Source organism: Tympanuchus pallidicinctus, unplaced genomic scaffold, assembly GCF_026119805.1.
Source record: "Tympanuchus pallidicinctus isolate F22 unplaced genomic scaffold, pur_lepc_1.0 scaffold19, whole genome shotgun sequence".
Taxonomy (NCBI): Eukaryota; Metazoa; Chordata; class Aves; order Galliformes; family Phasianidae; genus Tympanuchus; species Tympanuchus pallidicinctus.
In genome coordinates this window covers 14,092,906-14,107,418 of record NW_026294710.1, presented here as the reverse complement: position 1 = coordinate 14,107,418, position 14,513 = coordinate 14,092,906, and the positions used below count along the sequence as shown (strand labels likewise).

Sequence of the window (14,513 nt, the reverse complement as noted above, 5' to 3'; positions counted from 1 at the left end):
TATCCAAGGTCAGACTGGATGGGGCTCTAAGCACTCTGAGCTGTGGGTATCCACATTCACCATTGCAGGGGAGTTGGGCTGGATGACCTTTAAAGGTCCCTTCCAACTCAAAAGATTCTGTGATGCTATGAGCTGTGCTCAGAAAACATTCATTAATCTTTTATTGACTCTACAGGCAATGATGAAGACTACCTCTTCAGCCAGACAGTTATTGTCCAGCAATCAACAGAGGTCTGGAAACAAATCTGGGAGTCTGTGCCATTTTGTCAGGGTGAGCTGTTGTGATGGTTATTGCAATTGTTTGCCTCTCTTAGCTTGGCGTTGAGGGCCAGTTTGTTGTGAATTAAGTATAATTGAGGAATGTTCCTGGTGAGGATTGAGCCCTATCTAGTTTCTTCATCCATACATTGTGATGCAGCACTGAGCCTCTCTGAACTCTGTCTGAACTTTGTCTTCCCACTGGTCCTCAGGTTATATTCTGGGCTCAAATTTTAAGCAATAGCCAGTAGTGAACAGATTTTGTGGATATGAAATGTAGTCACAAACTATGTTGTAGTCACAAACCAGGAATTGCAGCTGGAAAATATCAACAACTTCTGTCACAGGCAGTCAAAATGAAGGAGTCTTACTCTGACCTCCTACCACAGGTACCTACCTTAAGTGAGCTCATGCTCTGTGTGTGCTGTAACCAAACCATCATGCCCCACAATGGAATAGCAGGCTGTTTGCTCATTCTCTGTTAAACATAGATCCTATCTTAAACTTGATAAATGCACAGAATGAAGTTCTGAAACCAACATCGTAATTGCTTTTTAGCACTTAATGCCCACTGGTTTTATCAGCTTCCCATAAGTTAAATGTTAAATAGGAATCAATGGATGTGAGCATTGAGCAAGATTTATGAATGATCTGTTTATTTAAAAGTCTGGATTTTGAGTAATGGCAAGAAAGTCACAAAAATGTAAAATGACAGAACACATAATTAAGATCAGAAACAAGATCTCACTTGGCAGCTTCAGCATCTCCAAGGACTTTTTTTCAGATCACTGCTCCCATCTCTTAACAGAAGATGATGCTGGCGCTGTGGCAGGATCTGCCACCCTCATACCACGCAGCATTATCACATCCTTTGTGCCTCGAGGCAGAGAGCAATGAGCAACGAGAGCTGACATCTTCAGAGGTGAAATGAAGATCAGGACCACTGTGGACAGCTGGCTCTTCTTGCGGTGCCACATCCATGGAGCATCCCAAGTCCAGCAGGGACAACCCAAGGCACAACCCCTGAGCAAGGGACTGCTGTTTCTAATTAGTAATGAACTGGAGCTTGATCTGACGTATTTCCACACACAACCAACAATCTAATTTCCATACAGAGTGAGCCAGCCACCAAACTGGAAATCTTGTTGACGCAACTGCTAATTATCCTCGGCGTAATTAATAAGCAGTAACACAGTTTGTGTATGGCACAGAGGACAAACCTGGGGCTCCCAGGAGACGGAAGCACAGTTCTCATGGAGAAGTGATTTTGCAGGATTACCAGAGGAACCGAGTGGCTGCAGTGAACTGTGGGGTATCATCATTCTCTCATGGGAGGAAATGAGCTGATGGAGCCTCATCTGTCCCCCAGGGGACTCTCAACACTGTATCTGGAAATGTGCCCTCCTCTTGGCTCTTTGAGGTATGTGGTGTCTATTTAGTTATGTATTTATGGCCTTTGGGCTGTAGAAAGCCCTGAAGATACAAGATCAGGGAATTTTGGCCATCTATTGCATTGCTATAATTTTCCAGATGTGTTTGTCAGGATGGGGAAGGGTAGGAGCAAATGATAGCTCTGCCTACCACAGGATCACAGAGATATTAGTTGGACACATTAGCTGGAGGTCTCTAATTCAACTTGTGCTTGAATACTGTCAGCTCTAGACTGGCTTAGCATGATTTCATCCAGCTGAGCCTTGAATCACCTCTGCATTTCATCATTAATCACTTCCCAACAACCTGTTCCAGTGCTGTAGTACCTTCCTAGAGGCAATTTTTTCTATCCTGTTGTTCAGCCTGCACCTCCCAGCAGCAGCCTGTGGCAGCTGCCCCTTGTTACAGTGTCTGGCTCTACCACAAGGAGTTCAACATCATTAACTTTGCAGCTGCCTTTTCAAGTAGCTATAGGCAGCTGCTGGGCTGCCCGTCAGCCTCCCCTTCCTCACTTGCTCCCTCTTCCACCTTTCACCTTCAAGCCTGAATCCCTCGGATTCTCCTGAGAGATGTGCCCCAGGGTCTTGGTGGCATGTCTCAGAGCAGCTTCAATCCAGCTGCATGGCAACAGGACTTGGGAGTCCACCTACATGTTAAAATCTGGGCTTTAAAATATAGTGTCTTCCAGAAGGACGACTCAAAGGTTTAATAAACAGACTGTATTAAGTATTTCACAGAATCGTAGGGGTTGGAAGGGACCTCCAGAGATCATCGAGTCCAACCCCCTGCCAAAGCAGGTTCCCTACAGCAGGTCACACAGGTCGGCATCCAGGCAGGTCTTGAACATCTCCAGAGAAGGAGACTCCACCACCTCCCTGGGCAGCCTGTTCCAGTGCTCCGTCACCTCACTGTAAAGAAGTTCCTTCGCACATTTGTTTATTTAATTAAATATTGTATATTTACTTAAACTCTAGTAAGTAAAAGATCATTTCAGCTTCTTAAAAACACATCTGTATGAAACCACAGCGTGATTTAGTTTCTATAAGGACAAACCTGTTCATGAAACCAGAGCACAGCTTTTCCCTGGATAAGCTCATGCCTTGCTGGAGGTGAGTGACCTGCTGCCCATAAAGGTGAACAAAGCCTGGAGTGGGGAACAGAACAGTCTCCTAGCTGGAAGGGAAGTGAGGGCATTTGCTCCCTGAAGCTTGATAAACTTGACAGCTGTTGAATTTTAATCACCTCAACAGGCTGTAGTGAAGGCTGTGATTAATTATTTTGGGCAGAGTGAAGCCGCTATGCTGGGAGACTGAATGAGGCAAGCCCTTTGAGGGAGAAACAATATGGAGAGATGGAAGAAAGGAGTTTCCTGAGGCCCAGAAGATGATAGATCCCAGATCAGTCTACTCTTCTCTTGTGCTGTTTCTTATGACCTGGGCCATGCAAGGAGACAGCGGGAGGAAGCAGGGCCCCAAGCCTGCTGACTCCAATGCGTTGTGGTCACTGGCAGGATTTCCCCATCCATTCATTGTTTGCCTTTCTTAATGCAGAACCATGAAATCAACAGGGGGACAGCCTTCCTCACCCTGAGTCATAGAGCTGAGTTTCTTGAACTTCAAGCAAATCAGTTTTTTCCGTGGGGAATCCCATAGGTCTGACGTAGCTGAGATTGCTTCAGCAATCACTTCTTGTCTGCAAAAGGTATTAAGACATAGCTGTTCTCTGCTAGTTTTCATGTTAGGATAGATCTCTCATATGAAGATTATGAAGATTAATATCTTTTACTGTTTTGTGTAATATTATTTTAACGTTTCTACGTGCCATTAAATAGATAGGAGCATTCTTGTTTTCTTTCTACATCAATATTGCAGCATCACTTTTGAAGTCTGTGTTTTACCTCTGCTCCCAGGCAAAGAGCCTGCTTCTTTCTTGTTTCCATCTCTTTATCCAGCAGCACCTAACTGGTGAGCATCTGTAGCTTGGGAATTTGGTGACTGCTTGCTTAGCTGTCCCCTGCAGAACCCGTGCTGCTGCTCAGGAATCAGAAAATGAAAACAACTGATCAATTTTTGGTCTCCAAAGCTGAAAAAAACTGAAAGAGTGAAAGTAACCACAGGCAAATCTGCCAGCTCTCTGCTAATGAGTATTTGTAGCAAAGTGATTGGTGACAGAGATGAGACCCCACTGCCACTGAGCTGTACCTGCTGTGCATGCACACGGACCATGGCACACAGTCTGGCTGAGTTCGTACACCTAAAGTTACTTCAAGTAATCCAAGTCTGGATAGCCCGATATGCAAGGTTTTCCTGCTAACCTGTAATACATTAAAAATACTGCTTGATCCTTACAGGGACATGTTTCTCTTCAAAATGCAGGAACAGCCCTAGGAAAATAGCTCAATAGTTTATTAGGTCAGTAGTTTATAAATATGGCACTTGTTCTGGTGCTGGATTAGGCAACCTCATATCTCTTGCATCCTCATCTCTCTGCCCACTTTTCTCCATAAACATGGCACTTCTTCCACGGCCCTGGACAAGAGTTGTGTTCTTTGCATGAGCTATGCTCCTTAGTGGAGGTTGCACTACAGAGCTGCTTTGAGAGACTTTTGGGATGCTTTTGAAGAGAAGCCCAACTGTCTCCTCTGGGCACCTCAAACCTTTGAGGACCCTCACCTGAGACCCTCCTCTTTGCTGCTCTTTAAGGAGAACAGTCCAGAACAGCCTGTATCATGTATGTGAACCATGTTTTATAGAATCATAGAATCATTAAGGTTGGAAATGACCAAGATCCTCTAGTTCAGTCATCAATCAATCTCCCTTGCATTTTGTTTTCTTGTGCCCATTTGGCTTCTGCTGCTGTGATTTATTCCTTAAGATCTACACTGAGCTCTGTGGCTCTTCATTTGACTCTTTCATGGAGATAGAAAAGTGAAAAAAGACTTTGGTGGCATCTCTTCTTCAGCAGTGGAAATAGTACCCTCCTCTGACTCTGCTGATTCCAAATCCTCTCCTTCCTGCCCTGCAGCCACAAGAGGCATATCTCTCCTCATTAGGGCTGCTACAGCAGCAGTCTAATATCTGCTAGAAAGGGAAAGGAGGTAAATGTCAGGAGAAAATTCTAATGGAGATGACAGGGTTGGACTTGAACACCCCTTCCTGTTTCTTTTCTACTACGATGCAGGATTATTGGAAGTATGTAATCTACAAACATCTCAACTCCCATGTGACTCAGAGGAGACTGGAGGATTCAGTAAGATTCTTCCATCTCTGAGCTCTAGCACTGAAGAAATGAAGGTTTGTCTTGCAGGGCAGACCACATAGGAGCTGGCTTGCAGTAGAGGGATGTTCAACATTACTCACAGCTCCGCTCCATACAGAAAATGCACAGCTCCTTCATTGTGCAGCCTTTGCTTACACTGACTTGAAAGACAGAATGGTGCCAGCAATGAAGCAGGAGAGCACAATTTTTATAAACATCAATAAAATGAAAAAGCATGACCTAACAGTCTTCGGGAGTTGAGCATGGGGTTCGTGGCTTGTTCTCAAGGACTCAACAGTCCTTGACTGTTGCCTATATTTTAGGCACAGGACATTTTATTTCTTTATGTATATATTCTGCAGGGTTTTTTTTCAGATTAATTAAAACTATGGGCAAGGCCACACTTCCATACTATGGAAGGGTCCAGTTTCATTCCCACAGATCACTCATTCATGGCTAAACTGGACTTACTTTCCTTCTCTGACAAGTGTAGACTGCCCACATAAGAATTTTACATTGGTCTGCCCCTAAAGCTGATCTTTATTAGCTTTTGTTGATTCCAACTACGTGGGAAAACTTTTTGTCATCCAAGACTTGCTGCTAATTGCTCTGGTGGGATTTCACCATCAGGATTTTGATAACTTCAGCTATGTTTGCACAGCATTTTTGATATCACACCTGGGTCCTGGTTGTACTCAGTACCTAGCTGATATCTGCTTTGCTTACTTCCTGTTTAGCTGTGGATATTGTAAGTCCTTTTTGAAGAAAAACCGAACCAAACAGAGAAAAAAGAATCAACACAGTTTAGTTCTTTGTTTCTCTGTATGCAGTGACCTCTTGTGAGCAGCAAAACACTGATAACAGCCTCTCACTTCACCATGTTAAAAGCAGAAGCCCAGTGAGTACTGCTGGGACACCAAGCTCAGCATCTTGCTATTCTTATTCAGAAATGTCCATTAAATGCTGTTCTCAACTTGAGTCCCAGAATCCCTTTGCTCCAATATCTCAAGGCTGCACGCTGCTCTTGATGCCCTACCTGAGGCTGACCAAGTGGACCCAGAGGTTCTTACAGCCTCAGCCATTCTGTGATCCCGTAAAGGTGCACTTCCAGGAGCTTTAACACAGCATTAGACTCCCTGACTTCTGTCTAGTATGTTTCTGGTCCAGGTCTCAAACTCTGACACATCATAGTTACAACAGGTGGTTATTGGTTATCATCATCGTTAACAATTTTTAATGCCATTTTCAACTCACTTGTGATGTGGGAAAACAGCAGCTCTCCTACAGCTTTCCTTTAGGAGACCATAGGAGTGAACTCTTTTCATTCCCTTGGAAATCAGATGAGGGTGTTCTCTCCAAACCTTTTATCCACTACTAATGGAAGAAACCCTGTCTCCACCACGCCTCCTGTATGCACACTGGGATGCTGTTTGGACATGGGCTCATCAGTGATTTGTAAAGCAGCAGACAGAGAGGTTTGCAACCCTCTGTGTGCTCATTCCCTGGAAGGGGCAATCTGGATACCAATCTGGATTTCATGAGCGTGGGCTTTGGAGTTGATAAGCACCACATAGAAAAAGAAAGTGCCCATAGTTCATGTATTGGTGCAGGCATAGGAGAGGACCTGTCCAGTGAGATACAATTTGAAAACGGTCCTCCTATATCTAGAAAATAGAAATAAATAAAATACATATAGAATGTCATTAACGTGCTATAAAACCATTACAGTTATGTGAAGGCAAATGCGTACTCAGACTCCATCAACTGTATTTTGAGAGGCTGTAGAAGAGCAGCCCATGAACATCTGTGTGTACTCAGAGACAGGATGTACTGCCTAATGCCACCGAGGCTGTCTGCTGGGAATAGAAACTCCGTGCACCCCATGGGAAATGAGGAAGTAGAAAGAGAAATCAGCAGGCTCAGCTATCTAATGCCGATCTGTTTCTGACACGTGGTGCTCTCTAGTAAACCTGGGTGAAATTCTGAGGAAACAGCAAATAGCAATTGTTGCCCCCCGTTTCTAGGAAGATGTGAGCAAATATCCCCAGGATAACAACAACATAAGTCTCTCTTCTTTGTGTAATTTTTTGTTTGTTATTAAAAGGTGCAGATTTATATTGGTGCAGGTGTGTATTGCAGCAGGGCTGTGAACATATGTCCATTTCTCAAGGGGGAAAAAGGAACTGACAGTTCAGCTGCTGCTTCTGAGACACAGCTTCAAGGTAAGTCCTTGCTCCTTTCTCCATTGACTCCCATATTTGATGGGTTAATGGTTGGACTAGATGATCTTAGTGGTCTTTCCAACCTTAATGATTCTATGATTTCAAAGCATTTCCTTGATCTTTGGAATAAATACAGGAGGCAAAAGGTATGCTGCAATTACTGAGATCTAACCATCCCCGTTGGAGAAAACTAGATTTTATGTGTGCCTACATACTTTTCAGAGCTTTAGCATTTTGTATTACAGGGTAAGGGGAGAAGGAATGACTTGGAAAAGAAGTGTAAGCACATAGAAGTAAAAATCTGGAGAATGTGGGAGAAGTACTTAGAGGCAGCAGAGACTGGAGGAAGCTGGGAACTTGTCACCATATGAACTGTTCTTTGAAAAAATCACAAAATCAGGTGGAGTCCAGGAAAAAAAAATCACTTCTAGTGATGTTTGGACAAAAACCCCAAAGAAGGAACATAATTCCCAATGGACATAAGCCAGCCCTCTGAGCCAGCACTCACAGAACCGTAGAATAGAATTGTAGAATCGTTTGAGTTGGAAGGGACCCCTGATGGTCGTTTGGTCCAACTCCCCTGCAATGAATAAGGACACATACAGCTACATCAGGTTGCTCAGAGCCTCATCCATCCTGACCTTGAGCATCTCCAACGAGACTCCAATCCCCTGGATCGTGTTAGAGATGCAGCACTGCATTGGCGCTGTGTCACCTGTCTAGAAAAGGCATCAAAGCCTGGCAGGATACTTTTAAGTGGTGTTGCTGCTCACTTGCTGACCTGGAAAAATGTTGGACCTGATCTGAGATACTTCGGGGAAACTGCTTGCGAGAAGAAGCCTTGGGCACTGATGTACAAAATGACTAAAGGTGAACTGAGATGTTGAACTGTAGGAAAACACGTTCCATTTGCCTTTTTAATTATTCAACTTGATGGTGACCACCATCATATTATCATCATCACTGTATCATTTATTATTGTTATTAATTTCACAGAATCACAGAATCACCCGGGTTGGAAGGGACCTCAAGGATCATGTAGTTCCAACCCCCCTGCCTAGCAGGGCCACAAAACGTACAAATTCAGATCAGGTTGCCCAGGACCCCGTCCAACCTGGCCTTGAACACGTCCAAGGATGGGGCATCCACAACCTCCCTGGGCAGCCCATTCCAGGGCCTAACTACTCTCCTTGTGAAGAACTTCCCCCTAACATCCAACCTAAATCTTCCCTCCTTCAACTTGGATCCATTTCCCCTGGTCCTGCTGTTGTCAGCCCTTTTGAAGAGTTTACTCCCCTCCTGGGTGTAGGTTCCCTTCAGGTATTGATAGGCTGCAATGAGGTCACCCCGCAGCCTTCTCTTCTCCAGGCTGAACAAGCCCATCTCCCTCAGCCTGTCCTCATAGGGGAGGTGCTCCAGCCCCCTGATCATCTTAGTCGCCCTCCTCTGGACCCTTTCCAAAATCTCAATGTCTTTCTTGTACTGAGGGCTCCAGACCTGGACACAGTACTCCAGATGGGGCCTCACAAGAGCCGAGTAGAGAGGGACAATCACCTCCCTGTCCCTGCTGACCACCCCTCTCCTGATGGAGCCCAGGATCCCATTTGCCTTTCGAGCTGATTTTGAATTTGTTCCCAAACAGGGGGTTGTCACCTGCTTCTTATGAATTGTCACAAGCTCTAAGGGTATTTTGTGCTCTGGAATAAAAACAGTACAAACTGGGTTGAACAATGCGCATCCCTTCAGCAAAGCCACTCATATCCATATCTCAGTGATGCTGGACCAAGGTTGTATGAGATGCACTGAAGGTTTTGGGTGGCTGGAGCAGACAGGTACTCCTTGATGCCTTATCTGGCAACATCATTGATCTTTGCATCACTGCTGGCCAACCACAGTCTGTACCAAGCAACTGGGAGTAGACTTGGAGTTTGTATGCTATTTTGTATGAAACTTCAGGATAAGGTATATTTAAGATATTGTTTTGTCCCATGAATAGAATTTGGCTTACAGCCATAGCAGAGACTCGGTTCAAGGTTAATCAGAAATGCCATAAAACACCTTGCATAATGAACCTGTGAGTTTCAGCTGGCAAATCACCTGGAAAATTCACACCAAACTCTTGAATAAAGGAGGGAGCTTTCTCTACCCATGACCTTGCAAAGCACCTCTGGAAAAACCCATTTTCAACGCAGATCCTGGCTCCACCCCTTGACTATCCAGCTTGAACTCCTGGTTGAGAAATCCAATAAAAATGTATTATGGCCAACTTTCCCTGCCTGGAGACTATATATAAATCACCCACAGTCACAACTTCAGATTGTAGCAGGGGCATTTGAAAATCCTCTACAGTTTTGGGGCTGCAAGCAGCATCACGTGAATAAACCTATTTGTGTGCTTCTCTTTCACACGGTAGGTTGGTTTTTGCATATCTGAAATTAAATTATGTGTATGTAGTAAGTTTGTGGAGGGGGTGGTGCAAAAAAAGGAACTTTCCTGCTTGAGGAGGTTCAGCCCTCCAGGGCATGACAGAACCACCTCTTGTGGTTTTCTCTCCTCAGTTTTCAGCTTGCTTCTCATCCTGTTCCTGATCCAACTCTAGTAAAGAGATAAAGGGCCTGATAAAGGGCCTGTGGGGTAACTGCCCACAGCAGTGGGAGTGGAACTGGATGATTTTTAAGGACCCTTCCAACCTAAGCTATTCTGTGATTCTCTGATTCTATGGTTTTATGTCTTGTGTCATATAAAGGATATCTCTCTCTCTGTATTCCAAATGTAATGGGAATCAATACATGAGGGTCAGAGAAAAGAATACAAAAGGGCAGTGTGCAAGGAGATTTTCCAAGCCAAGAGCAGTCCTCAGCTCAGACACCTCCCCAGACAAATGTGGGGTTTGTGTTTTAGAGGCCATAATGCCTTCCTCTCCTGTGAATCCCTCCAGCTGCTTTTCCTACCAGCCTGATTTCATATGCTAATTATTTGAAAATCACTCATTTGAACATCTAGCAATGAAAATGGAAATATCACTGCTATCCCAAAGCCTGCAGTGCAGCTGAAAGAAGATAAAGCATCCTGCACCACAATGAAATTAGGAACAGTTTTCTCCAACAGAAAGATCTTGCTGACTGCTGACAATCATGTCAACACCTGAGAAAGATGAAATAAATCTATTTCTGGACCAGAAATAGAAAATATCGTGTCCGCTCTTTTCACTGTACAGGAAAAAGAACATGCAAAGCTGAAAACATGGATCTGTAAAAATTCTGTACAATCATAGGAAGAGCTGTAGCATTATATATCAGTATACATCAGCACATCAATATTTTTCTCCAGAAGAGTGGTTGGGCTTTGGCACAGTCTGCCCAGGGAGGTGATGGAGTCAGTGTGCCTGGAGGTGTCCAAGAAATGTGGAGATGTGGTATTTAGGGCCGTGGTTCAGTGGGCAATACTGGTGGTAGGTGATTGGTGAGACTAGATGATCTTTTCCAATCTTAATGATTATATGATTCCATGACTACCTGTACTGCTATAGCAGCTCAATAGAATCATCCCTTGTGCTTGCTGCTGCCATCTGCTCAATCCCTTCTCTTCGTCCATGTGTCTCTGTAAGATTGTGATTTTGGGTTGGACACCCTGAAAATGCAAGAAGAGCACATGTTGCCCAGTGACAGCTGTCTGAGTGCCAGAACTCCAAGATGGACCATTTGGGATCATGTGTCTGATTTAAATTCTGCTGTGAGCACAGATAAGTTAGAGAAAAGTGCATTTCTGTGTGATCTTCAATGAGGCAAGGAACATTGGTGAGCTTAGCACCACTGCGATTTTCCCTCTAAATCCTTCACAAGACTAATGCTGAACTCAGCATCCAAGCTGTTGGAACAGAATGTGAATCCAGCTGAGGGCAGTTGGAGCACTGAGGGCCATGGTTAGTGGGCATAGTGAGGATGGGTTGATGGTTGGACTGGATGAGCTTAGTGGTCATTTCCAACCTTAATGATTCTGTGATTTTATGATTCCAAAACCCATTTTAGAGTTCAACCTTATTCTGCTGTTGTTTTTTCAGTATCCAGTAAGAGATGAATTGTTCTTCCTTGATCTTTCAAAGTCTCCTTCTCTACCAGCCGTGCCCAAGAACAAAAATGAGTCTAGATTTGATGAGCTTTCTCTGAGTTTGTTGTCTGTCTGCATTTGCTCTCCAGGTGAGCAAGAGCTCATCCCTCAAAGTCCTCCCTGCGATGCTGCTGCTGCTGCTGCTGCAGATCTCACTGAGCTGCCTCTGGCTGGGACGTGGTGAGGTGGTGACATCCTTTGAAAGTTCATGCCCTCAGTTTTTCTTCCGGGAAACCCCCCCAAATGAAGCCCTGGAACCAGAGAGCCCAGCCTGGATCTGCCAGCGTTACAAGAATCAGTATTATTTTGCCACCTTGTATGACAGGAGCAGGCGTATTCCCGTGTATTCTGCTTACCTGTACCAACCTGGATCTGGCACAAGACCCAAAACCTGGCTGGTGGAACCCCAGGTGAGCATTCTCCTCATCTCCTCTGGGACTTCTGTGGGCTCCATGGCTCTTCTCTTCATTCTCTTCCATTCTATCCACCTGTAAGGACTCCCTAAGTGACCTCAGCTTGAAAGAGAATGCCTGTGCTCTTGTTTTCCCCAAGCCTGTAAAGCAATAGAGTGTTGACAGATTAAACTAAAAGAGGCATGAAAAACATAGAGAGAGCTGTTTGTGGAAGTGGGTCTGAATGGAGCAATGAGCAGGACTGGTGACAGTGTGATGAGATGTAGGTGATGATGAAGGTTGGATGTGATTAACAGGGCAGCAGGAACTGAGGAGAGCCTTGGGCAGGTGTGGGATGTGGAGATGAAAGGAAAGGGAACCAGATGTGTCACACTTGTGTCTCTCCAAAGTCACCTCTCAAACCTGAGAGAATGGAAAATTTGTCCATAGCTCATGTATCCATCCACATTCCTGCTGCAGACTGGGTCTCAAAGGTCACAAGACAGATGAAATGGTGTCATATTTTGAGCTTTGTTTTATTTTAATCTCTTGTCAAGGAAGGACAGCTTTACGATTTCTCTGTGATAAGTATGTTTTCATTGCATTGAAATGGCAGAAAATGAGCGCACGGCACTCAAAGACTTTTGCTCCAGAAAACCTGCTCCACTACTCCCATCCCCAGTGCTAACACCTTTTCTTCTTTACCTGTCAAGCTGATGGGCCTGAGTTATCCCAAAACAATGGAAAGAGAATGGACACTCTCAAAATATTACAACGTCACTTCAGAACAGATTGGCAAGAGCCAAGCTATCCTCCAGGATTACAAGAACCTGACGGGTTTGAACCGCGGCCATTTGAACCCCAGTGGACATCACTCTGACTCCAGCAGCAGGACGGCAACCTTCAGCCTCACCAACATCGTGGCCCAGGATGAGAAACTCAACGGTGGTGCCTGGAACAACTATGAGCAGCAAACCATGATGAGGAGGACAGTGGGGTGTAACACAACCTACGTCGTGGTGGGTGCTGTGCCTGGGAACAACTATATTGCCAAGGGCAGAGTGAATAAGCCCAGCCACATCTGGTCGAGCGCTTGCTGTGAGGTGGACAAAAACCACAGGGAGGCTTGGGGGGTCATTGCTGAGAATGACAAGAATGAGGTACAGCTCCTCACGCTGGGGGAGCTGGAGGAGGTGTTGACCCACCTTTATGGCAGGGATCAGGTTTATCTGTTTGATAGTGACTGTCCCAGGGAATAAGCCCCGTTTCACATCATAGGTATCCTATCATACCCACCAGCATTTGATCTACTTCCTTCTCTAGGGTTTTCCAGTTGCACTCAGAGTCTCTTCTTTGAAAATAAAAGGAAGAGGCCAGTAGAGCCTCTGGCTCATTTGCTTTCCTACTCTGCTGCCCACCCTTGCAATGATGGTTCTGGGATGAGTCCCTGAAAGCTCTGGAGGGACAGTCTGGATACCAGTCCGTGGGTAAGGAATCAGTTTGTCCTTAAGACTAGAGACATACTGCTTTTTGTTCCTCCCTGTTTCTCCATGCCCACATACAGACTGTGGTTCCTTACCCTCTTTCATTCAACATTGCTGTTAACATGCTGTTGATTTATCCATTGCCTCCTCAGGAAAGTTCCCAGGCAAGGTTGGCTCAGATAATCCATGGATTATCCAGATTCCTCCTTGGAGATACTCAAAATCCATCTGGACCTTGTAATGGACAACCTGCTCTGGCTGACTCGCCTGACACAGCCAATGGCAAAGGCAAAGAGCAGACAGAGAGAGGAAAGTGGAAAGGAGGAAGGCTAGTAAGCATGGGAAGAACATCACAGCTCTGTTGAGCTCTGTAAATAAGTAAAATAAGGAAGGAGATAACCTGCATCTAATCTCTAAGCTCCCTAACCCTGAGTTTACATGAAGGCCATGCTTATGTAAATTTACTAGAACATTTTTGTTTGCTTGGTTTTGGATCAGGTACCTTGAGAGCAAGAGCTGGGGTATCAGGCAGCTGGGCTTAGGGATCAGATACACAGCAGACTTTGACCAACTAAAGATAAATTTCTGTAAGCAGTGGGATAACTTCATTATCTGCCCTACTTTTGAACCTTTTCTGCAGATTTATATATGATTGATTTTTTTTTTTTCCATTGTAAAATGTATTCAGTGGGTATAAAAGTTCAATATATGCTGTATAATTTTGTTCCTGAGTTGTTTATGATATAAATTATTTGCTCCAATGTTAAATCCTAGAACTGCTTTCCACTGAAATTTCCACTTCTAGTAATGCCTTAGTTTGTAAGGCTTCTTTGGCAGAGATAGGCTGTCCAAACCCAATCTGAAAATACCATGACACCTATCATCACACTATCACTACTTCACAGAAACACAGAATCACAGAATGGCCAGGGTTGGAAGGGACCTCAAGGATCAGGAATCTCCAACCCCCCTGCCTCACACAGGGCCACCAACCTCCATGTTTAATACCAGACCAGGCTGCCCAGGGCCCCATCCAGCCTGGCCTTGAACACCTTCAGGGATGGACGGGGCATCCACAGCCTCTCTGGGCAGCCTGTTCCAGCACCTCTCCACTTTCATAGTAAAGAATTTCCCCCTGGTATCCAACCTAAATCTTCCCTCCCTCAACTTCAAACCATTATCCCTTGTCCTGCAGTTATCTACCCTTTCCAAGAGATGGTTCCCCTCCTGTTTGTAGGCTCCCTTTAGGTACAATGAGGTCACCCTGCAGCCTTCTTTTCTCCGGGCTGAACAAGCCCCGCTCCCTCAGCCTGTCTTTGTAGGGGAGCAGCTCCAGTCCCCTGATCATCTTCGTGGCTCTG

General features: G+C 44.9%; 1 protein-coding gene across 2 annotated transcripts; it reads left to right on the top strand.

Annotated features, from left to right (window-relative positions):
- The first annotated feature begins 2,105 nt into the window (after positions 1 to 2,105).
- LOC128079602 (endonuclease domain-containing 1 protein-like) lies at positions 2,106 to 14,106 on the top strand. Of its 2 annotated transcripts, none has more exons than XM_052680954.1 (3): positions 2,106 to 7,169; positions 11,366 to 11,686; positions 12,382 to 14,101. In XM_052680954.1, the coding sequence occupies exons 2-3, from the start codon at positions 11,402 to 11,404 to the stop codon at positions 12,925 to 12,927; spliced, it is 831 nt and encodes a 276-aa protein (XP_052536914.1). In that variant the 5' UTR covers positions 2,106 to 7,169; positions 11,366 to 11,401; the 3' UTR covers positions 12,928 to 14,101. The 2 variants fall into 2 exon arrangements, with proteins under 2 accessions (XP_052536914.1, XP_052536913.1); XM_052680953.1 differs by lacking the exon at positions 2,106 to 7,169 and adding an exon at positions 8,358 to 9,578 and having other exon boundaries at positions 12,382 to 14,106.
- Positions 14,107 to 14,513: the final 407 nt, after the last annotated feature.

Bases quoted from the DNA above. Each gene is read 5' to 3' on its own strand.
- LOC128079602 (XM_052680953.1), top strand. From the start codon at position 9,318: ATGACCTTGCAAAGCACCTCTGGAAAAACCCATTTTCAACGCAGATCC. The intron at 9,579-11,365 runs GTAGGTTGGTTT...TTTGCTCTCCAG, and splicing joins GTGTGCTTCTCTTTCACACG to GTGAGCAAGAGCTCATCCCT. The intron at 11,687-12,381 runs GTGAGCATTCTC...TTACCTGTCAAG, and splicing joins CCTGGCTGGTGGAACCCCAG to CTGATGGGCCTGAGTTATCC.